This window comes from Cotesia glomerata, linkage group LG10 (assembly GCF_020080835.1).
Source record: "Cotesia glomerata isolate CgM1 linkage group LG10, MPM_Cglom_v2.3, whole genome shotgun sequence".
Taxonomy (NCBI): domain Eukaryota; kingdom Metazoa; phylum Arthropoda; class Insecta; order Hymenoptera; family Braconidae; genus Cotesia; species Cotesia glomerata.
In genome coordinates, this window is record NC_058167.1 from 13804713 (window position 1) to 13831835 (window position 27123).

At 30.2% G+C, this 27123-nt stretch overlaps 2 protein-coding genes across 4 annotated transcripts; one reads left to right on the forward strand and one right to left on the reverse strand.

The window, feature by feature from the left end:
* Positions 1 to 1852: 1852 nt before the first annotated feature.
* On the reverse strand, positions 1853 to 2985 carry LOC123272381 (DNA replication complex GINS protein PSF2). Its single transcript, XM_044739118.1, has 2 exons — positions 2916 to 2985; positions 1853 to 2560 (listed from the first exon to the last, which is right to left on the reverse strand). Exon 2 carries the CDS (start codon positions 2477 to 2479, stop codon positions 1916 to 1918), a length of 564 nt encoding a protein of 187 aa, XP_044595053.1. The 5' UTR covers positions 2480 to 2560; positions 2916 to 2985; the 3' UTR covers positions 1853 to 1915.
* A 1144-nt stretch (positions 2986 to 4129) lies between these two features.
* LOC123272367 (nuclear hormone receptor FTZ-F1 beta) lies at positions 4130 to 26793 on the forward strand. 3 transcript variants are annotated; one of them, XM_044739081.1, is made up of 4 exons: positions 4130 to 4209; positions 20843 to 21145; positions 22944 to 23847; positions 24926 to 26793. In XM_044739081.1, exons 2-4 carry the CDS (start codon positions 20983 to 20985, stop codon positions 26454 to 26456), a joined length of 2598 nt encoding a protein of 865 aa, XP_044595016.1. In that variant the 5' UTR covers positions 4130 to 4209; positions 20843 to 20982; the 3' UTR covers positions 26457 to 26793. The 3 variants fall into 3 exon arrangements, with proteins under 3 accessions (XP_044595016.1, XP_044595015.1, XP_044595017.1); XM_044739080.1 differs by lacking the exon at positions 4130 to 4209 and adding an exon at positions 4459 to 4562; XM_044739082.1 differs by lacking the exon at positions 4130 to 4209 and adding an exon at positions 4459 to 4562 and having other exon boundaries at positions 22944 to 23848; positions 24933 to 26792.
* Positions 26794 to 27123: the final 330 nt, after the last annotated feature.

Consider the following 27123-nt stretch of genomic DNA (forward strand, 5'->3'; position numbering starts at 1 on the left):
AAAGTCCTGTCATTGATTTTGTGAAATCAATTGCTGGATAAAATGATAAAATTAATTCGTTGATGACCAGTGACAGGATAATAACTCGAGTCCTATCGATTTAATATGGTAGTTGGTCGTTTGATCGCGGTTCATCTGAGAAAATTAGCATCCAATCGATTGAAAAATTTTCGCACGGCCAGAGTCCTCAGGTCGACATTAAGTAACATCCTGGAGGGCATAGCATTTTAGACCTAACGGATATTATCTAGCTTTGGTTGATGTTGATGGAAGCGCTGGACATTGAGCAATCATGGAACAACATCAGTAATTACTCTGATCACGAATAACTGGTTATTGTCATGGAATTTTGATTAATAAATACTTTTGACATCAGTTCTATTGAATTTTTCCTTACCTTACTCAGCTACGCTGCAGACTGACAGCTTTCTGACTCCTGTCGCATGTTGATGGATCCAATTTTAATGATGAGGAATAAAAATTTTGATACTTTTAACACTGGGTCACTTTAAGCACTAGGTCACATAACACTAAAGTTAGCTGACGTTTTTAATTTTTTTTTAATTATTAAATTAGAACTAAAAAATATTTTTTTAAAATTGCACTTACAGTTTTTCAAGTTTTTTACAAATGAAAAATTTTTTTTAATATTTTGTAATATTTTTTTTAATAAAAAAAAATTCTAAAAATTTTTAGATGCCGGCTAACTTACTTTTTATTTAAGTCACTTTAAACACTAAATCACTTTAAACACTAGGTCACTTTAAATACTGGATTATATAAATTAATATGACATTAAAATTGAAAAATATTTGACAATTTCCAGGATTTTTTAAACAAATAAATTATAGCAAGAAGAATTAAAAAAAAAATAAAAGTTTCTTTAAGTTAATCAATGTCATTGTTTTGTTAATTTATTAATTATTTAATTCTACTTCAAAAATATTTTTTTTTAATATCAATTATTTTTAAGTCTATAAAATGTAAGCAATTAAAAAAGAAAGAAGAAATAAATATTTAATGTTTGCCTCCCAATTGCTCAATTACACTAATAAAAATTGGAGATAGGGTCAATTTTTTTGCCATAATTTATTTGTTAAAAAATTCCTACAATTATCAAATACCTGCTAATTTCAGTGTCATACAACTGATAGTGTGCGAAGTTTCAAACTTTTTTTAGTAAATTGTAAGTTTATTTGCGCGGGAGAACATAGAATGGTTAAAACAAAGTGTCACTCACTCGATATGGCCGGTTTCTGTTTAAGAAACTGCGTAGATGCGCAGAAAGCGCCACTCACTCGGTACGGACGGTTACTGTTTGAAAAAACGGCGTAGTTGCGCAGATGGCGTTGCGCAGTGTAACTTGCGACATCTGTTGATACAAATGGGAAACTCACGCGCCAAATTTAAAATTTTAGCATCTGGAATTTTAATAAGATTTCATAAAAATTAATAAAGATATAAATAAATAAAAATTGATGATGCAGACATTGAATATTTTTATATTTTAGAAGAGAAAAAAAATTACTATTTACATATTACACTTATCAAACCATTATAAGCAAATAACTATTAATAATTTATAAAAATTTTTTTTGTAAATAAATTATAAAATTTATTCTACTGATATTTTTTATTTATTTTAAACTAACAAAAATTATCAAATGTCTGCTAATATTAATAAAAAAAAGTAAAATATAAATTTCTAAGGTTGAAAAATAAATCCTGAGTTTTTTACAATTAAAAAAAATCTATTTCAATAAATATTATAAGTAGAAAATTTTAAAAAAATATATGATGCACTAGTTATAGTAAAAATTAAATTAATCTTATTTATTTAAATAATATACATATAAAAACCAGTTTTATGATTTAAATTAATTAACATTATTTTCTGAATTCGTAAATTTTTATCCTACAATGAGTCCTGCGTTTGAGAGCCTCTAACACGATCTTCGCTAGTCTTAATCCGCTGTAATTGATCCATAGCACTAGGTAAAAGTGACCTAACACTAGCAATCTCCATCAAGGTAAGATTATTCAACAAAGCATGCTCTCCATTCTCATCTCTAAATAACTCATCAATCGAAGTGCGAAGCTTGGACATCCTCGTATCCCAGATATCTTTTATAGACGTACGAATGCTATCTACCTCAACCAAATCGTCGGATGCAGCGTTGAGCAATATGTGAGCTTGATCCATGTAATGATCATTGGGCATCCTCGTGAAATCTTTCGATTGTTTCTCATTTTCTTTTATTGCCTCGAGATTTTCCAGCTGCATCCAATCTGGAGACAGGATTCGGCACTTTTGCTGCTGTTTGAGAGTGACGGCTAACCAAATGGGAACCTTGACAGGCAAACCAGCCCGGAATGGACCAATGGAACCAGAAATTAAGTGGACTTGACCGAGATTGAAGTTGGGAACTATTTCTACTTGCTTTTTTTCACCTAGGAATTCTACTTCATGGGGATCCATCACTGTGGTACTTTATGAGAAGAATCCTGATAAACAACCTATAAATCCTAGAGCTACCTCTTTTAAACTACTTCCTAAAAACTAAAAAAAAAAGAAAAGAAAATATGATCAGTTTCTTGCCATTAAAATCAAACTAATTAAATTATTTTGGAATAATTAAATGAGTTAATGTTGGAAATTTTGTTAATAAGATGTTACCTAAAGAAGATCTTAATATAAAATTTTTTAAATGAAAAATTATTCACGTAAATTTTAATATTTTTAAATTAAATTATTGATTATTTAAGATATAAATAATAATTAGAAAGAATATTAATACACTAGTTATTAAATAAACAAATTTTTCTTAATAAAACAAAGAAGAAAATTAAAAAATACTGTCAAAATCAGCTTAGAAGATTGATATTATAATTAATGAAAAAAATAAAAATCTTACCATGCAAAAATTAATAAAAAATGACTTAAAAATAGGTCATAATTCTCTGGATGTCAATTTTTTTTAATTCCTGAAAACAAAATAAAATGTTAATTTTTTTTTGTTAAAAATTCAAATGAAAATTAATTTAGCAGATATTCAATCATTTTTAGAACTTTTGTTAACAAATAAATTATGGCAAAAAAATAAGAAAAATAATTGACGTATAGAAATTTAAAAAAATTAAAAATGCAATTTTTTTAAAATAATTTTTTAGTTAATTTAATTATTAAATAAAATCAAAATTTGGTCAAGTGACAGCTAACTTTAACGTCATAAAATTTAATAATAATAAAGTTAGCCGAAATTTTTGATTTTTTTATTTTGCTTAATTTATTAAATTATAACTAAAAAATATTTTTAAAAAATTGCACTTATAGTTTTTGAAGTTTATAACAAATGAAAAAAAATTTTTTTTTACAATAATTTTTGAATAAAAAAAATCATAAAAATTTTTAGATATCGGCTTACTTTATTTTCATTAAAATTTAAATAATTGATTCTTAAAATTAGCAGACACTGAATTTTTTTTTTTTCAATAAAAATTAATTAATTAATAAAAAAAAAAAAAAACTCCAAAAAAAAACTCAATGTCAACTAACTCAAGAATCATAAATAACAATCACACATAAAGTGCCAAACAATAATAAAAACAAAAAAAAATACCTCTTAAAAATTTTCCCAAAAAAAAAGATGGCGAAAATTAAAAAATATCTACTCAAAAAACCAAAATCCCGGTAAAAAAATCAGCGACAAATGAAACCGTCCGTCTATCTGCACCTATCAGAGGTTATGCGCAATTTAAATTAAATTAATCCCGTGGTTTATTATTATAAGCCATTATTATTATCAAACATACTCATTCTTCAACTCAGCGACGAGCGTGAAATCAAGATGGCGACCAGAGTGCCAGTAAGAGCTGCGCCCTGGCGGGAATGCACTGTACTAACATGAGTGTCGCTTGGTCAGCCTGAATAGAGCAGACTAACAGCAGCCAACTCCGACACAAGACAGAAGAAGTACACACACAGTACACAGCTCCGGCTCTGGCGGTCGTGGTGGTTCCAGAGGCGAGAAGAGTCGGAGGTAGAGAGGTAGAGGTAGAGGCTCGAGGTCCGTGGCGGCGCGAGTGGCTTTGGCTTGTAAAATCCGTTGTAACGTAACGCAAAGGTGTGCCGTGGAGCGATCGTCATTGACCCGTTAGCCGTTCACCAGTTTACGAACCACGCATTGTCATCGCCATCGTCGGTATCTGGTAGCTTGTTGCTCATTATATTTTTATTACAATACAATCCTACATCAACATTACCATTATCATTATCATTATTATAATTACCACAGCTAATTTTTAATTTGTTCTTATTATTTATATTCTTCCTGGTGCAGTGATTGTCGAGTCAAGTCGAGGTATTTAACAGTAGAGGTGCACCGTACCTACCAGTGGTGGTGGTGGTGGTGGTGGTGCTGTTGCTGTTGCTGGTGTACCACCTTCCAGCGATCAGTGTGTGTTGTTTTACCGTGGAAGTGTGTTTTAAACTTGGTGAAGGTGTCCCAGGAGTTTTTACCAGCTACCCGGATATTTTTCAGACTCCCGTCAATTTTTTCCAGGTACGTTTTTTATTTTTTATTTTTAATTATTTTATTTTGTGTGTCTCTTCTTTATTTATACATTTATTCACTTTGTTGCTTATTTTTAGGTAAGAATAATAATAATGATAATAATTATAATAAAAAAAAAAAAATGTTTGTATTATTAAAAAAAAAGAAAACCGCGAGGATTTAAAAAAGTGTACAAAGAGTGCGGGTGAGAGAAAGAAGGAACAAGCGGTCGCGAGTAGTGCTGCTGGGTTAGCTTGGAGAAGTAAAGGCTTTCGAAGTAAAGGCTCGGTTCGAGTAGAGGTACGAGGTATGAGGGGCAGACTCGCTCGAGTGAGACAACACGACGACGACAAAAAGAACGACACCGCGACCGAGGACCGAGCTCGAGAAGGAGAACGAGCTAGAAAGAGAGTGCGTGGCCCCGTCCCCGTGTCCCGTTCCCGGGTCCTGGGCCTATAAGTGTGTAAGAGTTTCGAGCGGAGCACATAACACACATAACACACCACACGGGATACCGTATCTACACTACTCGAGTTTAAGTTCTGAGCTCTGGTCTTATTCTTGTTCTTATTCTTGTTCTTGTTCTGGGTATGCTATGAGTATCAGTATGAGTATGAGGAACCACAAGAGCATGAGGTAAGTCACGAGCGACTCTGATCCGGTGAGAGTGCTCCTGAAATCGCCGCGAATATGCTCTCTATGTACATATTATAGCTTTAAGGTATGGGTATTTTATTTGGTATGTATGTGTTTACCTTACCGTACTTGTGTCGAATAGTATTTTATTTAATCGCGCTTATGTGTGTCTTTATTTGTAAGTACGTGTGTGTACTGAGCACATACCATATATACCCGGTAAAAAGAGAAGACGCAGGGAAAATATACTGCTTCCGCGGATGAGGTTATGTTCCTTTGGTTTACTTTAATTTTATTTTGTTTGAAGAACCGAGTCACGATCGTTGTTATTATTATTATTGTTATTATATGATCGTTCTGGCGCTATGATAAAACCTGGGCAAATCTAATCTGCTGGGTTTTAATGTAATAGACACACATCGCGAAGTTTGAGTTTATATCAAGATAAAAAAACGAAGCGTTGATACTGACAACTGAAATAATTACTTTTTTATTTTTTTATCTATAGAATTTTCTATATTATTTGTTGTGTCTTGATGGTGACAGCTTCGGCATTCTCTAAAAAATTTATTTAATATAATTGGAGTTAAATTATAGTGTAAAAATTTTTATTATTTTAATTAAAAATTAAATTTTATCATTTATATTTTTAATACCAAAATTACTCCAAAAAAATTTTTAAATTTACAATTTAAATTCTCCGTAATAATATTTTCAATTTTAAAATTATTACATAATAAAAAAAAATTTTTCACACTAAATTTAAAAACCAATAATTAAAAAGCAGTCGAATGGGAATAAAATAGTCCTTAGTCAGTCTCCTGAGCAAGACAACAATTCTATTCACAGCCCGTAATGGATAACATATTTATTTATTTATTTTTTAATGAATATAAGCTTTATCTACTTGTACGCCTTTCTCTGGCACGTGACGACAACTCTGGCAGTATCAAACCTGTCGAGAGCAAGCATAAGGCAATAAAATGTCGTGGAACGTGTATATGCCTATGCCATAGCCAGTGTGAAGTGTAGTGTTCACACTGAAGAGAAGAGAGCAAGAGAGAATAATAATTTGAAGAAGGAGCAACATACGTATGTTGATATTTCGGCTTGTATTCAACTACATATACACAAGTATACATTAATACATTGATATATAACGTTGGTTAGGCTTCTGACAGTCCAACCGACCTTGAGCTTCCCCTCGTTCTCTCTGCTGGTTCGTCCCGTCATCTATGTATTCCCCCGCGCCAACCACCGGGTTCACCACACGATTCTCCTCACCTTCCTATCCGATACAATCCCTCTGCTCTTTCTTATCTTTCTCTTTCTACCTCTCCTCTGCTTTTTATCCTTTTTATTGTTATATATTACATTATATTATTTTTCTATTATAGTACACAGTACATTAACGAAGTGTACATAGCCCCATGAGCCATTATACATAAAAGTACCTAAAAGTATCGTCTCCACTCCAACTAGAATAGATACACTGATAGGATTTATTTTTATTAAAAAATATTTGTTAATAGTTAACAAATCATTTATTAGAGCACTTTTTAGTATGAAAATGAAGTTAGCTGACATTTCAAAATTTTTAGAAATTTTTTATTGAAAAAATTTCAATTAAACAATTAAAAAAAAAATTTCACATGTAAAAAACTATAAGTGCAATTTTTTAGAAATATCTTTTTAGTTGTAATTTAATTAGTAAAAAAAAATCAAAAATTTCTAGACGTCTGCTAACTTCAGTGTCATTTTTTAGTAATGAACAAATATTTCTTAGTATTTAAAATAATTTGTTTGTATTTAATAAATCTGATATTCATTTATTAAATATTAATGAATATTTTTAAATAAGAAATATTTATCAAGGACTAAAAAGTGGTCTCTAATAAATGATTTGTTAAATATTAATAAATATTTTTAACTATAAACAAATCCCACACAGAAAAAAAAATTTACTTCAATCAAGTAAATAATTTTGAAGAATTTCATCTTGGTTTGAGTTGAAAAATTTTTAAACTAAGAAATTTTATTTGATTCAAGAGTTTTTTGTCTTGATCCAAGACAATGAACTTCAAAATTATTTTCTTGGTTTAAGAGTTTTACTCTTGATTAAAGTTAATTTTTTTTTCAGTGTACACTGAGAAAATAAAGTACTACTCTTGAGAAAATTTTCTTGTCACAAGAATATATTTTCTTGTTTTGATCGAATAAATTGAATTATTTTTTTTTTAATTCAAGTGAATCTATTCGTTTGTTAATCTATCAAAATTAATGCCAATATTTTATTATCATGATATATATTGATATTTTTTTATCAAAAAATCAAAATTTATTTTAAACAATTCTTCAGCCAAGAAATTTTTTTCTGAACAAAAAAATTTTTTTTTCTCAGTCTATCAGTGTACCTATCACACATTTATATTTATACACAATATGTATAAAAAATACTCGAGGTTGAGACTAAAGAGTGGAGACTGGAGACTGGAGACTAAATAAAAGGTTTAGCGTTCCCATGAAGGCAATCGACCCGCAGGGACAAAGACAAGGATGAATTTAAACGGGAACGAATCAACTCCTTGCATCGTTAACGCACCAGAGTCTGAGTAGTCTGAGAGACAGACCAACTTAGCGGTATATTGCCGCGATTACGGTAATACAATTGACGCTCCTGTCGGCACGACTCGTACGTGCCGGATTCTTGGATCTCGTGTGACCGACCTCCAACAGAAAATACGATCGACAAACATGTACTCTGACTTTGTGCTCAATACCATCTCCATCTCCATCTCCAACTCTATCTGCTCCAATCCCCACGTAATCTTCTTCCTCTGTATTCTGTGTGAATACTACCTCTGGCTATACTCAGCCTCTGGCTCTGACTCTGGCTCTGGCTCTACCTGATTAACAAGAAAGACCGAGGAACAACACAGCAATATAAAGACGACCTTTCCGCGATTCTACCCGGCACAAAGCAATAAATCCTGTAAATCTCTTCCGCCTCCAGTTGGTGGCATGCTATTATTCTATCTTAACTTGTACGATTACCCAACTCTCACTTGTCACACAATATCTTTCTTTATTTTATTTATTTATTTTCTCAAGTATTTAACCTTTTTGATGATTTCACTAAAAGTTTTATTTTATACGTCATCGTGCTTTTGATAAATTTTGTCATTTTCCGGATCATTATTTACGTTTTTAAAATTCTTTTATATTAGTCATTCTCAATAGAAGACTAAAATTTTTTTTTCATAATTTTTAAAGGCGGCTAAAAATAGAATAACTTTAAATTTTCTTTCTATTATTAAATTAATTCGTTTTTAATTTTATTCTTGATTAAAAAATTCTTTTTAACAAAAAAAAGTAATTAATTAATTGATTAAAAAAAAAAAATAGTATTCTCAATAAAAAATTAAATAATTATTTAATCTGACTAATAAATTTAAATTTTTGTTTTAAAATTAAATTAATAAAATTCCTCAATTAATATTACTCCAAAAAAATATTGCTTTAATTCACTAATTTTATTCTCAACCTAAACCAGGAACAATCATTACCAAAAAATTCTTTTATATTAGTCATTCTCAATAGAAGACTAAAATTTTTTTTCTATAATTTTTAAAGGCGGCTAAAAATAGAATAACTTTAAATTTTCTTTCTAAAATTAAATTAATTCGTTTTTAATTTTATTCTTGATTAAAAATCTTTCTTAAACAAAAAAAAATAAGTTAATTAATTTAAAAAAAATATTATTCTCAATAGAAAATTAAATAATTTTTTAATCTGACTAATAAATTTAAATTTTTATTTTAAAATTAAATTAATAAAATTCCTCCATCAAAAATCACTCCAAAAAAAAAACCATTGATTTTATTCTCAACCTAAGGAACAATCATTACTAAAAACTTAAATTTTCATTCTTCTTATCTATAAAAAAAAAAATGAATCAATTTTCATTTGAACGCTGAACCAAACATCTATATTTTTCTCCCTAATAATCCGCCCACGATAACCGCCTATAAATCCGTGTTTCCGTTAGATTTAAAACGTATTTTATCTCGTGCAGAGTTGATTCATAGCCAGGGCCAAGTCACGTGCTCAAATTCAGTATCTCTTTTATATATTTCGCCTCAACTCTTTCGACTTTTTTTATCTTACCTTCTGGTACGGTAGTTGGCACGTAACCTCACATACACACACTACATCTATAGTTCCACATATTTACCGACTCACACAAGAAGATATTATACATAACATATACTACAAGATCCAAGATCCAAGTAACATACGTATATAATGCAACCTGAATCTCTTGGTCTCGCTCAAGTCTCTCGAGGGTGATTGATGCATACTCCATGCTCTTTTATTATCTCGTACAGTCTACATACTCACTACAGGTATATCACCGAGAAGATATTACAACTCTCTCAGCTGAGTATCAGAGCTAGAGCTTACATACTACATCGAAAGCTTAGTTATTCACCACAAGCTCTTCTTACTATATGTACTCCGGACTCAAGACTTGATAGCTAGCTTGTTCTTTTTTATTTAAGCTTTACCTCCATACTCAAGAGTATAAGTAAGTACTCTATACTAGGCATTTCCATAATCGCCGCTACGGGAATTTGCTTAAGTTTACGCGTGATTTTATCGTCACCCATTCCATATCACACATCACACACTTAAGCATGTAATATAATTTTACTTAGATGATTCGTGGAAGCGTCTCCACACTCTCTCACGCTTTTTCCTTTGAGCTTAAACCGTCGTGTGCTCTTCTTTGGTGATCCTCGGGCTTGGACAGGGACAGAAAGACGCTTATGAATATTGATGAACTCTCGAGAGTCGTATCGTCGGCGCTGACTACACCAGTGACCACACCTAAACCGCACGTCTCCAACTTATTCTTTCTTTATTATGTTCTTCCATCAACCTAACCACTCATACCTACTTTATATTCATATATAACATATAATATACATAAATATACAACATTAATTCTAAAAAACTTTTCCTTCACTCAATTTACTACTCATCGCACCCAAATTCTATTCACCATACAAGAATCCATATTTATTGTATTATTATCAAAGGATAATTCATCATCTAATCTAAATATCTCTATTATAAATTTTTATTACTTTTCCTATTCAACGAGCCCGCATAGTTTTGTTGGGAAGACTATGGGTTAGAAATAAAAATTTTTGAGCCAACGTTGAGTTAAAATTGAACTTTTTTTCACTTCAGAAAAATATTTTTTTTTAATCAAAATATTTTAGATAATTTTCATTTTATTATTAAATCAATATTAAAATTTTTAAAATATATTTACTCTAATTTTCAAGAAAATTTTGGTAATTGTTTAGTTTTATGTCACCTATTATTTTTTTCGCATAAAAATTTGAAAAATTAACATTCAAAAAAATTCTTTAATTTTTAAGTATTCTATTTTTTATAAATTTTAACAAAAAAAAAAATTCTAAATATTATTTTTAAAGTTTTAAATATTGGAGACTGTAAAATTGAACAATTATTTAAATTTTATAAAAAAAAAACTTTTAATTAAACTAAATTTTAATTTCAATTTTCAGTAAAAAAATTTTTAATTTAATTTTTTTTTTTATTATTTAATTTAAAGAAAAAATTTTAATTAAATTGAGTTGACTTTTTAAATAAAAAATTATTTCTTCACCATAAATTAAATAAAATAAAGACATAAATAATAAAATTGATTTATAATTTTTTCTAAATCAAATCAAAATTCTTTTCCCAACTAATAAATAAGCAATACTAAACTCAAGTTGCAAAAATTTTATTATCAAAGAATTAACATAAAAACTATCCATAAGATTTATACTTTAATAGACACATTAATGTAATTATCCAGCAATTTATATTCGAGTTATTTTATTGCACATAACATACTTGTTCACCTGTTGTTGAGTCCTGAGATCGTCCAACTAAGGCTCAATCTCAATAATGGTATCTCATTTTTATCGTCTGCGTAGTGGTACTCGTACGGGTGATCATCACTGTATTTCACCCTAGACACATTGGCTTTCGCTGACCCCTGAGCCCGGCGATCCTCACTCTTTAGCTCCTCGTACAACTTCTCTCACCCGCATGATCAACATCCAGCAACCTATAGTAATATAACTGTACTTTCTGCTCTCTTGCGCTAACGACCGACGACCTTACATTTTATAACGTATTTATATAAATATATAAACATACATTTAAACTTATATTTACATACACAAGTATATGCATATAATAAACATTCATTCGCTCTTTCGTTCCACATGTCCATGCAAATAAATGTATAACACATAAATTCTTGGTTTGCTATAAAATTACATTTTCTCACTATATATTATATTATAAATTGTAAATTATATCGTTACGTAAATCTGTGTTTACAGTATGCCGAGCCATTTATTATTTATAATTTATTATTTGTAATGATTTTATATAAATATATAACATGTGTAATGAGAGTGAGGGTCATGCTGTATATTTACTGAAGAAAAAAATTATTTTATGAAACCAATAATTTTATTATATAACTCTGAAAATTTTTAATCAGATAATTATAACGTGGAGTAAAGAAGAAATTTTATTGTAAAAAATTTTATTTTCTTCAGAAATTTTATTTTTAATTTTTTTTATGTATTATATAATGTGTGGTGTTCAATTTTTACTTAGAAATATGAAAATTATAGTGTTAATTTTACACCTGAGTGTGAGATTCTTATCAATTTTTTACATTGTAACAAAATATCTGAGGACAAAATAAAAAATTGATAAGAACTAAGTAAATTATGCTAAATTATATTTTTTTATTTTATTTACACAAAATATTATTTTTTCTTTTTTTTTAATTTTTTATTTTCAATTACACAAAATTAAATCAATTAATTAATTCAATGATTGAAATTTTGGATTTTTACGTCAATATTCTACATTATTATAAAAAAAAAAAATATTGTTTTAAGCCAAAAAATTTATTTTTAAAGAGAATTTTATTGAACTAAACTATATTGCCTCAATATTAAAATGAATTAACATGAAATAATATTTATTCTTTTTTTTAAACTTTATATTAATGCAAAAATTTGATTTATAAAATAAAATAAATTAATTTATTTATAATTTTTAATTTAAAAAAAATCAAAGTAAGAAATATTGAATTTTTACAGTATAATAAAAATTACAGTATAAAATTAAAATTTTTTGAGAAAAAAATAAAATTATCGCTCTTATTTATCAACAAACTGAAAATTTTTTTTTGCTCCAAAACAAAAAAGTTAAAAAATTTCCATCAAAATCCACATATGAAAGTATTTTTTCCAGTGTAACTCTGAAGCTTACATAAAACATGAAACATATAAACATATACATAACATAATAGCACATATATAGCATTGCATTAAATATGAATAATATAAGCTCGCCGGCGATGATTGTAAGTTATGCCGGTGATTTCCCCTCGCTCTCTCCACAAACTGTTACCTCTTAAAATAAAATAAAAGTATCCAAGTACAAGTATAAGTAAAGCGAAAAGCGAAAAGCGAATGAATGGAACTCGCGGCGATGTAACACCGAGAGACAAGTGTGCCGGTGGCTGATCGAGGAGAACGTTCGTCCTTTCGATTACGACTTTGACATCGTCCTCGAAGACGTTACGTAAGCTCACACGATCCTCCACACACTGTTCGTCAATCCTCGTACTTGCCTGACCCAAATCTACATCTTGCATTAAATTAATGAATGCAATCATATTAATTTTCATCAATTTTTATTTCAACAATCTTTCCCTTTAATTTATTTCCAATAATTAAAAAATAATTTTTAAATATCGCTTCCTAGGTATTTTATTTATTTATTTATTTATTTATAATAATTACATATTAGGAGCTAAATATTTATCTCGACAACCGGATTGTCGAGTATTAATTGATTATTCTAATCAAAACCAGTATGTATGAATTGAATTACTGAGTGAATTATGGGCTGGAGAATTGCATAATTATAATTAGTTTGCGTATTTTTATCATTATCATATTATATTACACATCAAATTTTTTAATGTTAATCGCGTGCATAAATTAATTGTAAAAAAAGTCTTTTTGATTAATAATTATTTTATTCTGACAGTAAGTGAAAGAGATTCGAAGAAAAAAAATTAATAAATAAAAAAAACGTGACTTGAATGGACAAACGAGCTATAAAATCCTTTTCTCGCTCTCTCTTTCTCTACTCGCGGTCGCTTATTATTATTATTATTATTATTATTATTATTATTATTATTATTATTATTATCAGTACATATATATGTACGAGCGATATTAAAGATATGCTGTGTAGTAAGTGCCATACCACGCTGCAGGATCGAGAGTCTGGGTGAAAGGAAAACACATGTGTATTATATAGATGTATGTATGGATGTAATATTATTATAAGTTAAAAGCAGACTGCAATAGCGAGTTAAGTGAGAAAGGTGCAAAAGGTGTACGCGAATTGACATACACGTAACACAGAAACAGAGAGGATAGGAGGCTGATGTGAGACTGCTTGGTTGGCATTTCGACAAGAGAAGTTGCTCTTAAATTACTCTTATATTACTCTGTACTCTTTACTCTCTGTTGATGTTTATGTTTATATATAATACAACTTGTTTTACGTTCTCGGGGGTTAAGAACAGATCCGGAGTATGAGTGAGTTTTTAATGCAGTTTTTAGTACAGAGTAAAGGGGAAATATGGTATTTCGCAACTGCAACCGTCCACTCGGGTTTTAATCGCTAAATATTTATTGCTGATTCGAACACTTACGCAATTTCAAACAACTTCTTCCAGCGGTACGGACTTTTTTTCTTTTAATTTATTTTGAGGGTTTTCATTTTTGAGAATTAACCTTCCGTTGAGACTTCCGGATTTATAGCCTCATTTTTATTCCAGAGGGTGTTTCGCTACACCTGTCGCTGGATTTCAGAGGAATATTTATGCTTGTTTTGTACATGGAAATTTTTTTCCGACGGACTTTTCGAAAGTTTATTTTAGGTGGAGGAATTAATTTTATTTTGAATGAAACTGTTGAAAGTTTTTTTTATTAGTTATTAAATATTTAGATCTTGATAAAATCCAGCGGAAAAGTAATTTTCGAATTATATAAATTGCAATAGAGAAAATTTGAAATTTTCGGAAATGTTACAGAATTTATAAAATGTTGAAGATTTTTTACACAATAAACAATTTATCTTAATCGCGAATTTCATTAAGATACTTTTGAAAATCATAAAGAAGACTATAAATTTTATTATCTGTCATAAATTATTTACATCAAATCATTAATGTTCAATTTGTTTTTCTTTTTAACAAGCTTTATATTTATGAATCCTTTTTCATATTTATTGAAGTTTATTAGCTTCATTTTATTTAAAAAGCTCATTTAAAATTTTTTCTTACACGATAATTCTTGCATAATAAAATTTATTATTTTCTGCTTTTCTTTTTAAAAAAAATGTACATTTTTTAAATTTTATAACTCCAAATTTCTTGACTATTTTTGTTGCCTTTATAATTATTAGAAAAATTTGACTAAATACACATTTTAATTAAAGTATTTCTCAAACTTCTATAATAATAAAATACAAATATATTTAAAAATCACTCATTTAATTACAATAATTAATTTAAATGTTTTCATCATGACTTTAATAAAATACTCAATTTATATTTATTTTTTTTTAATTTCATAAAATTATTTATAAAAATTCTGATAAATAAAAAAATAAATTTTTAATAATTTTACAATTTTTTGAATTTTCATTTTAATTAAAAAAAAAAATCACTTGACATTAATCGAAACTTCCGCCCTGAATTTTTACGCACCTGCTAAAAAATTTCACCCTAAAATTATAAAAAAAAAAAAAAAAAAAAAAAAAAATAAATACAAACTATAAAAATAAAACCTATCAGCACAATAAATCCCAATGATTTATATTTATCTTCTGACTAGATTCTCCTGCGGGTCTTGGGTATAATCTTCGAGAAAGAATAAGAAGCGAATAAGTTTAATGGGATATTTATTTTATGACAGAGGGTTGAAAATACAGCGACAAGACCAGAGACGAGGAGTACAGTGTAAAAGTTTAAAAAAGTAAAAAGTTGGCAGTAAAGAGACGAAGACGAAGACGAAGACGTGGTGGTACTCTCGGGCGTCGCACCGGTCCGGCTTGAGTGCACGCGGCACGACGTAAAAGAGGGGATAGGGGACCTTGAGTGTTGTCACGTGACCGCTTAGGTGCATTGGGGGTAGGGCGACGAGGGCCTTGACCTTACCACTGATGCGATGCTGCATCGGGCAGGCGGCTCCCCGCTTCCTCTTACTGCATCCCCGATCAGATCCGACCAGAGTCTCTGTACTTATACTTGTACTACTCAATAGAGAATAGAGAATCGAGAATGTCCCCCGTATGGTTCTCTAGGTATAGTACTCTATTCTCTCATCTGTATCTTCCATACGTGAACGAGTTGAGGAAGAAATAACAGAGTAGCCAACACTGACTACATAGAGACAAACTCGAGACTCGAGACTTTAAACTTAAACCATAAGGAAGAATATAAAAACAAGACCAAGAGCAAGATGATGAGCATGCGCGGATTCTACCAGCTCTCACGACCAACACTCAACTCCTCTCCACTCTGGTATATTACTATATTCTTCTTCCTCTTGATACTCTTACTCTGTTACTCCACTTGCAACTGCTTCCAAAAACGTTGACCTCTTCATCCCCTTCCGGTAACATTTTTTTTTGTCAATTGTCTTCTTGGACAATTAAAGAGGAGACCCTAACAAAGACTTAAAGAATTTTTTTTTAATAATTTAATTTAGAAGACAAAAATTTAAAAATTCAATTATTCTTGGTAATTTTTTGGACAAATTTTTATTTTTTTTAAATTATAAAATTTTTTCACAGATAAGAAATTTTAAAAATACATATTTATCTTGTTTTTTCAATAATATGTTTAAAAATTAATTACAATTTTTTTTTTTTAAATCAAAAATAAAAAAAAAAAATTGTGATTTAAAAATTTTTTTAAATTTATAAACATTGATATTTAATTAATTATTTAGGGATGATTTTTTATAATTTGATTTAGAAGACAAAAATTTTAAAATTCAATTATTTTTCATTTTTTGGATAAATTTTTATTTTTTTTTAATTATAAAATTTTTTTCACAGGTAAAAAATCAAAAAAATACATATTTATCTTGTTTTTTCAATAATATATGTAAAAATTAATTTATAGAGCTTACAATTTTTTTTTTAATCAAAAATAAAAAAAAAATTTTGTGATTTAAAAATTTTTTTAAAATTTATAAAAATTCACATTTAATTAGTTATTTAGGGACGATGAAAATATTTTATCGACTAGAATGATATATATTTTTTATAAAAAATTGAACGATCTTCAAGAAAAAATCTCTTATAATTTTTTGATAAATTCTTTTCTTTAAAATTTATCAAAAATTAATTTGAACACACTCTAAATTTTAATTTTTCGGCGTTAATATTAATAAAAGAAAAATTGTTGATTTAATTTGAAGAATATCTTCTTTCTATATAACGGGGAATAGAAAAGGTTATGCCGAAAACACTTATAAAATACATAATAATAATAAGAAGAATAAATAATAAAAATCTAATATCTGAATGGCAGTAGTGGGAGATGGGAGGTGGAAGCTGGGAAAAGTTAAAAAAAAATAAAAAGAGAGGCAAGGATAAGGATAAGGCGAAGTAAAGTGGTGTAGAGCAACGCCCAAACAAGATAACCGGTCGCTCAGTGCTCGGTACTGTCGGTCTGCGTGTCTTAGAACCAGAAGCGAGAGGATATATATTCTTATTCCTATATGTGTATACGTAAAAAAAGAAAGAGAGACCGATACCGACGAGGTGGCCCAGCAGGAATGCAGGTCCTGCGATTATCTATTTATTTTATTAATCGATAAAAACTCCGAGAACAGGTTCCGGCAGCTGTTGCCCGTCCGGTCCCACAAGTTACCGATTAAAAATAATATAATAAACCAAATCCCTTTTATTTTCTCTATTGAGCGCTAAGCGAACGCGAAACGTAAGCTAGATACAGATACGCAAGATTAAACTATTTTCCCTCGGGTTCTCCAGTTCCCTTTTATTTCCCGGTTTCCAGTTCTCCGTTCCCAGTAGATACGCCAGATTTCCTAAAACGGAAGTTAATAAATATCACGAGATTCTCGGATTATTCTCCATGTCGGAAGAGTGAAATTGTCGTATAGGACATGTAATGCTGTATAAAGTATTAAGTATACTTAATTCTCAAAGATCTTCCGTCTACGGAAATACGAGTGTTGGTACTTGCTACCAAAGCATGCAACTCTTCTCTTCTTTATAAATGTCTCTTTATATTACTGTACATGGAACGTAAAGAAGAAATTACTTGTAAAATTTATGAGAATCTCAATTTTTTAATTTAATTTTCAGATTTTTTGTCATAATAAAAATAAAAATAAAAGATTAATTATTAAAATATCAATAATAATAAAATAATTTTTTAAAATTATCTAAATAATTTAGAAATTATTCTACAAAGGATAAAATTGCTTGAATCAATTAAATATTCTTCAATTTTTTACTCCAAAATTTTTACACGTCAATTTTTCTTTATAATCTTTCGATTTAAGTTAGAATTATTTTCGCAAGAAGAAATAAAAGATAAATTGTTAAAATTATCAATAAACTAATAAAAAATTCAATTTAATAATCATTCTAAATTTTCAGTCTAAATAACAAAGTCTGTTAGTAAGTACACGCTGGAAAGGTTTATTTAATTTTTTTTTTTATTTATTTTATCAATCGTTTATAGTTTTATAAATATTGTTCTGCTTATCAAATTATGAATTCATAATCGCAATGGTAATTACACTAAAAAAAGATCATGTATGTACTCGTTTCAATTTGATGATTATTTAGACATTGTTGAGAGCTTGATAAATTCGAAACGTTGCAAATCAATGATTGTTTAAATTGATTTAACCATATTTTCCAATTACCCGTGATCCTGATCATATTGTTGTTTATTAAACTGGAAGTGAACGGCATCAAAAATGAATTCTAATTTTTCTAGCATGGTTCAAAAATTCCTCTTTGATATCAACTTAATTTACAAAAAAAAATTAATTTATAATTTTCATCATCCAACTAATAAAGAAATCGACGTTCTAATTAGCAAATTGTCTAACTCCATTTTAGAAAATCTTCTATTTGTACGAAAAAAACAATTCAAAATTTATTATCACTTTAAAAAACCATTTAATATCATTAATATCTAATTGAGATATAATATTTAGGTTTGAATCATTCAAATAATTTATAATTGGATTATTACTACATAAAAATGTTAAAAAATCACCCTCTAAAAAATAAGGAGTGTTAAATTGCTAATTAGACCGTCGAAAGATAATATTTTACTGCACTTATAATTTTACAATCCAAAAAATTAAATCCAATATATCGCTTATATGAACATTTATCTAAATCTTCATTACTACACTGTAAAAAATTTTGCGTCATTGCGTCAAAAAATTTTGTGTTAAATATTTAACAATTTATTGTGTTAAATTAACACAGAAAAGTGTTAAATTAACACAAAAAAGTGTTAAATATTTAATATAAAAATTTTTAACACAAAATTTTTCAATGCATTGACGCAAAATTTTTGACTGTGTACACACTAATTCTTAATCCAAATCCAATATCTTCCAGCACAGGAATCCCTGGATATTTCATTCTTCTATTCCTTTCATCTTTCATCTTTCAACATATAATACACATGTATCGCGAATGTGTAGACAACACACCAGTCCCAAGAATGCGTAAATCCCCCTGTCGACCTCGCGTCAAGTCTCCCTTCCAATACATACATATAATATATTTATACACATTTCTACATACATTCAAAGAATCTTCCACCATTGGCTTTTACACATATATAAATATATATTCCCTTTACTCTCTTCATATACATGGAATATGACATATGTGTGCGTATATGCGTCACATCGCGGCTAAGAATTTTTTATAAGCCGGCCCAAGGCAACCACCGCCTCGTACCCTGCTGTCTGTCCTCTGTCCTCTCTCAGTCTACGACTTACACTGTACAATACATACATAATCCATTAAACACATATAATATGTCTACATACAAAAAGTATAAATATAAGTATATGGGTATTTATAAAACAAATAAAAATAAAATAGAGTTTAATTTATAAGCAGACGTCAGATTGGATGAGTGAGTCTCTTAAATGTCGGTAGCGCCCTCAACTCTTTGCTTACCATCTCACAATAACAATTACACATACTTATATATATTTGTATGTATGAATGTATGAATATGTTCACATATGATCTATCTCTTCTCTATGTTCTTCCCTCTTTCTCACTGTTGATTGTATTTATATCGTCTGCCATGTGCGTGTCCGTTTCCGCGCGAAGGTCGTTCGCGGGACCGGAAGTGGGCCGGCCTTGCACGGACGACCGTTACGCACGTTCGCGAACCTTAACTATGATTAGTTTCATTTCATTGTAAATTTTTATTATATTTATTTATTTAAATCTATAATGTAAATAAATATTTTTAGTAGTAAGAGAATATTTTTATCATTATTTATAATAATAATAATGAATGAGTTGTTTATTTAGCATTTGCTACATATTTCACAATTTTATAATTCTATCTTTGGTACAAAAACTTAAGCATATATTATTTTATAAATACATTGTTTTGATATGATTTTTCAATAATCTCTTAAACATAACTAGCAACCTTGCAGTCACTATGTGACTGCTGTGACTTGTAAACTATAAAAATTAAAATTTTGCTTCATTAAATAATGACTTTTGTTAAATTGCACTGTATTTTCTTAACTATTGACATTTCTAAAGGTATAAGCTCATTCCGATGTTACACTCATCAAGAGCTTTCATTTGAGTACCCACATGCATTTTTGATATATTTTTCATATATACATATATATAAATATATAAAATATATGAAAAATTGATGTGGGTACTCAAATGAAAGGTCTTGATGAGTGTAACATCGGGATGAGCTTATATCTTTAAAAATGTCAATAGTTCACGAGATACAAGGTAATTTCTTTAAATTGCACTGTATTTTCTTAAATATTGACGTTTTTAAAAATATAAGCTCATCCCGAGGATACACTCATCAAGAGCTTTCATTTGAGTACCAACATGCATTTTTGATATATTTTTCATACATACATATATATATATATAATATATATAAATATATAAAATATATGAAAAATTGATGTGGGTACTCAAATGAAAGGTCTCGATGAGTATAATGTCGGGGTGAGCTTATATCTTTTATTTGAGTACCCATATGCATTTTGGTATATTTTATACATATAAATATATAAATTATATGAAAAATTGATGTGGGTACTCAAATTAAAGGTCTCGATGAGTGTAACATCGGGATGAGCTTATATCTTTAAAAATCTCAATATTATCGAATTTTTTAATTGAAATAATAATATTGTTTTGATAATTATATTAATTTTTAATTACAGAGGAATTCGAAAAATAAATACCTTAGTGGACGAGAGTAACAGCAGGACCCTGGTGTGCTCAGGATGCTGAGCATCAGCCCAAACAGAAGCAACTTACGTGACGCGAGGACTGTCTGGCGGAGGTTGATCGCCAGCTGAGGATGTCAGAGCAAAACGGGCCCACGGAGGGCCCGGGCTGGTGGCCACCTGCCCAGTCCTGGAAGTCCAGCTCGGGGACCACCGCCTCCTCGCGAACCATCGACGCGGGGAAAAATGTCTCTGTTACGACTATCAATGTTCCACCTGTTCAAGAGATGCATGATGGTAAGTCATTTTTATCCTGTTTTTATTTATTAATATTAAAATAATGAAAAAGTTAAATTTCTACCTAAAATTTTTGTTTTACAATAATTTTTTTCTTAAAAAAATTTTATCAAATATTATTATTAATTATTTCCTTAAAAAAATCATCAGATATTTTTTTTTTATTTCAGTATTATTTTATCCATACTAAAATTGACCATGATTTGATCTAAATAATTTGAGACCGTCAAGGTATATTGACGTACTAGTGAGTCATCATCAATTTCAAATTTCCAAAAATACTCTATTAAATCATATTTAAATTCTTAGATTTTTTTTCGTCAACTTATTTCATAGTCAGCACACCAAAATAAAATTTATTTTCTTTAAACAAGTGGTCAATTTTAATGAAAACTCATATTATTATTGATAAATTAATATCTCAATACGATACAATATTATTAACTCGCAGTGATGTCAATTCAAATCGATCAAGTTATAAATTAGTTCAATATGATCAAGTTAGTTGTAAATCAATCAAATTATTGACGTTATTTATTGCTTAATTTTTTTTCAATAAAATGATTTCAATATAAAAAAAAAAAAAAAAAAAAAAAAAGCTCTAAAAACATAACACAAGCCTAGACCCAGAGTAGGGGTAGTAATTATATTTATTGTACTGAGAAAGTGCTTTGGCTCGTTCTCTTTATCGGCAGCACGCTATCGACGTGTAATATAACCAGCGTAGATTTTACTGGCGTATCAAACGCAGATTTAATCCGCATTCCCTTGAGTGGCACTTGAGTAAAGTGCTTTCTCACATCAAAACACAATATCATTTAACTTCAAGTATAAATAATAATCTATATTATTAAGAAAATAAGCAAGAATTTTGTTTCCGGTATATTTATGTGATTAAAATTATTTTTTTAGATAGAGTTAGAACTATTAGAAAGGTCTTCATTTGAATTTGTATCTCTTCAAAGTGCTTTCAGCTGTAATTAATTTATTATAATAAGTTTTCAGAGTAGTGGTAGATATATAAAAGGGATTTTTATAGTTAAATTTGGTATAAAATTTGTGCTTGTTCACAATTATTATATATTTTTTAGTGATAATAAATTTTTATATTAAATTTTTGGAGGAGTTTTGATTTGAATAATTTGTTGGTTCTATAAATTTTTTTCATCACATTATTAATAAATAATCCTATGATAAGAGTATTATTTTTTTTTATTTATTTAAAAAATACTTTAATAAGTATTATTATTATAATTAAAAATATTAAAAAATCAAGCAAAAATTTTTTTAAATTATAATTTACAATTATTGACAGATAGTAACTGCAGGTTGCTACACAGAAAAAAAAATTTACTTGAATCAACTAAATAATTTTGAAGAACTTTTTCTTCATTTGAGTCAAAAAATTCTTAAGCTAAAAAATTTTTCTTGAATTAAGTAAATTTTACTTGAGTAAAGAATTTTTTGTCTTGGTTCAAGACACTGAAACTTTTCAAAATTATTTTCTTGGATCAAGAATTTTTTTCTTCATTCAAGTTAATTTTTATTTCTGTGTAGTTTATTATTAATTTTAATAATATTCTTAAAGTTAATAAATGTTTTTTTTTGTTTTTTTTTTTAACATTATTATTTTTTAAATTATTCTTATAATTATTTTTACCAAAAAAAATTTCCCAGCTGACCATAAAAATTTTCCAATAAATAAATAATAATAATAAATTACTATAATAAATAATAAATCATAATAATAATAAATAAATTAAGCTAAAAAAATTCAACTTTAAATTCCTTTTTCCAGGCAAAAGCGTAAAATACCTAACCGGGCAGAACGGCGTGACAGTGTCAGTAGTATCTTCCTGCAGCAGCTCGAGCCCCCTGGAGGCCCCGATCGACGACGGGGACAGTGACGGGGAGGTCAGCAAGATCGACTTCCGCGGTGTGAATCTTCGGACGAAAAAAAAGCGCGATGAGTCAGAGTGTCCGAGCGTGGAGTCCCACCAGCAGCCGGAGCGACCGATGTCCTGGGAGGGCGAGCTCTCCGACCAAGAAATGTCTTCCAATACCCTGACGAACCCCGAGGAGACCTCCATGGAAGGAGTCCAGGTCTGCGGCGCTAGTCCAGGTCCTCAGGAGCAAAAGTTCCCCATAAAGCCTGAGCCAGACTTCAGGTCCAGCCCCGGCCTGATCGGGCACGTCGACGCAGCCATGCCTTTGCACGGCCAGCACCACCATCATCAGCAGCAGCATCCCCAGTTGGAGCAAGCTCAGCAAAGCGACTTACCTCTTCTAGTGGGGAAACTCCTCGGCGGATACTCCTCCACGCCCAATCACAGTCCAGTTTTGAACCCGCGACACCACCTCACCAAGCACAGTCACACCAGGTCCCAAGTTCCGTCCCCAGACTCTGCTATTCATTCTGCCTACAGCGTCTTCAGCTCTCCGACTCAGAGTCCTCATGCAGCAAGACACTCGGCCCTTGGAGCAGGCAGTCCAGTTCCTTCTTCCTCGTTGTCGCTGTCCAGACACAGCTTCAACAATTCTACGTCTTCGCTGTCGTTGTCTTTGTCACACTCGCTGTCCAGGAACAACTCCGACGCTTCCAGTAGCTGCTACAGTTATGGGTCCCTGAGTCCTCCCACGCATTCTCCTGTTCAGCAGCCAAGACACCACCACCACCAGCATCAACATCAACATCATCATCAGGTAGGAATTTGTTTGATTTATGGGTTATATACTGAAAAAAAAATTAACTTGATTCGAGAGGAAAATTTTGAACCAAGAAAATAATTTTAAAGAAGATAATTTTTAATTTTCTTGAATCAAGTAAAATTTACTTAAACCAAGTAAAAATTTATTAGTTTAAGAATTTTTTTACTCAAATCAAAAAATTGAAGTTATTCAAAATTATATACTTGATTCAAGAATATTTTTTTTTCTGTGTACGCACGTGGAAGTTTTAAAAAGGTCAATTTTTTATTTAAATAGAAAATTTAATGACAGTCGGACAGATATTTTCAAATTTTAAGTTTCTGAAGCTAAGGCGAGTAAAAAAAATTTTTTTTTATGCTCTTATCAACTCAGGAATGTTAAAATTAATTGAAAAAAATTTTTTAATTTTTTTTTTATAAATTTTTAAGTCAAAGATTTAATAAAAGTCTTTAATTTTTACACAGTTTTCTTAACTAAAATTTTTGGTAATTATTTACAAGCGGGGTCAACTCATGCTATATTCAATCTTTTTAATTTTTTTTTTTTTTTGATCAAATTGATCAATTTTTTTTTTAATTGTTCTCTTTTTTATGTACTTTTCAAAAAAAATATACCAAAAAAAGATAAACTAGAAATTTTATCCAAAAACATGAACGTCAATTTTTTTTACAACTTTTAAAAACAAAAAAACTATCAAAATCTTTATTTTTTCCTTTCACGATATTTTTTATCATAAAAAATGTTAATTTTTTACCTAGTTATGGCCCAAAATCGGATTGACCCCACTTGTAAATAATAATTAAATTTTTTAGTAACTAATCTAAGAATTAATAATTTTGATGAATACTTTCCATTGTTAAAAATTGGTATTTTAATCATTTTTTCAATTAATAACTCGAAAATATTTTATATAAATAAAATTTTTTTAGATTTTTAAATTTCATTTTCAAAATCATTATTTGCTAAAAAATAAATACCTATTTTAATTACTTAAAAAATCTTTTTCCAAAAAATTGTTCTTAGATCTCTTAAGTGCATATAAATAAAATTTTTCTTAACCAATTTGAAACCTCACCAGGTACCTCAAGGAAGTCCGCTGCACCTAGCCTCAAGCGCCCACCACTCAAACTATTCCAACATCTCAGAGTTAGGTTCAGAAACCCACTCAGAAGTCGAGCAGGAAGACTGCAAAATCCCTTCAGCACCCGCAGGAATCTCCACAAGACAACAATTAATCAACAGTCCATGCCCGATTTGCGGAGACAAGATCAGCGGGTTTCACTACGGGATATTTTCCTGCGAGTCTTGCAAAGGATTCTTCAAGCGGACCGTGCAAAACAGGAAGAACTACGTATGCCTCAGAGGCGCAGGTTGTCCTGTAACAGTTGCAACCAGGAAGAAGTGTCCAGCTTGCAGGTTCGACAAGTGTCTGAACATGGGGATGAAGTTGGAAGCGATTCGAGAGGACAGAACTCGCGGTGGCAGAAGCACTTACCAGTGTACGTACACTTTACCGGCTAATTTAATCGGCGCAGTTCCTGGTGACAAGATAACTGGGGGGAGTTGCGGGAGTCCGGCGCCTCCTGAGCACCATCATTCCACTCGGCACCACTGGAACCACTCCCACAAGATCCAGGTGGTGCCTCAGCTGCTCCAGGACATAATGGACGTCGAGCATCTCTGGCACTACAACGACAACGACAGAGTTAGCCAGGCTGCCAACGGAGCTAATCCTGACTCGTGCGGTATCGACACTTCTAATGCCAATAATTCTAATTCTAATAACAGTAATAGTAATAATAATAATAGTAATAGTAATACTAGTAATAATAGTAATAATAACAACAATAATAGCAGTAATAATAACAATAATAATAGTAATAATAGTGATAACGTAGAACCGAGACGAGAATCGAGAGCAAGCTCCGTAGGACCGACGAATCACGAGCAGCTGAGCTCGTCGAGCAACGAAAATTCATCACCGAATGGCGGTACAGGGAGCCAGCACCCGGACCCTCTGTCGAACCTGTGCAATATAGCGGACCATCGACTGTATAAAATAGTTAAATGGTGCAAAAGTCTTCCGTTGTTTAAGAATATTTCAATCGACGACCAGATTTGCCTGCTGATAAATTCCTGGTGCGAGCTGCTGCTCTTCTCATGCTGCTTTAGAAGCATGGGCACCCCGGGGGAGATCCGGGTGTCGCTCGGGAAGTCGATCACCCTGGAGCAAGCTCGGCAATTGGGGTTGGCGACCTGCATCGAGCGAATGCTGGCATTCACCAACAATCTCAGGAGATTGCGTGTCGATCAGTACGAGTACGTCGCGATGAAGGTGATTGTCCTGCTTACGTCAGACACCAGCGAGCTCAAAGAGCCGGAAAAGGTGAGAGCGTCCCAAGAAAAGGCGCTACAAGCCCTTCAGCAGTATACTATTGCAAGGTATCCCGAGATGCCGGCTAAGTTTGGGGAGTTGTTGCTGAGGATACCGGATCTCCAGAGGACCTGCCAGGTTGGCAAGGAACTGCTTAGTCAGAAACGCGCTGAGGGAGAGGGCAGCTCATTTAATTTACTTATGGAACTGCTACGTGGCGATCATTGATGGTTTTTTTCTTCTGGGGTCCAAGACTCCGGTAATCAGGTTGAAAGTTTATAGATTGTATAACTGATTAGGAACAAAAGTTTTATTATTATTATTTTTATTATATTATTTATGATTATTATTAAAATTAAGATCCGTACTAGATTGTTTTAGCTCGTGGTGAGGGGACTACTTTTTTATATAAATTACTTTACGCTGATAGATCACTACGATAATATATATATATATAATTATATAAATGAGGTATTTTGTGGTAATTAGATGAATTAAAATTTTATTTTTGTTATCTACACGGAAAAAGAACAAGATGATACTGGATATCGTCCCAGATTATACTCAGTGATATCTGTGGTGAAAAAAATTTTAGATAGTATTTAAAACAATATTTGACTATCCTAATATCTAAAATACATAATAGATATTAGGGTGGCGCAAAAAAACCGATTATGTTTTTTTTTTTTGGTCTCGAGTGAATAAATGTTATTTTTTTATGTTTAAAGAGCTCTCTACAAAGGACAGCTTAAAAAAAAATTTTTAAGAGGTCGCTCCAAATTTTTTTAAATTTCAAAAATCGAATTTTTTATTTTTTTTCTCGTTACGTCATAATTTTATAGACAAAAAAAAAAGGTTTTCCTGAAAGTTTCAGTTCAAAATTTGAATTTTAAAA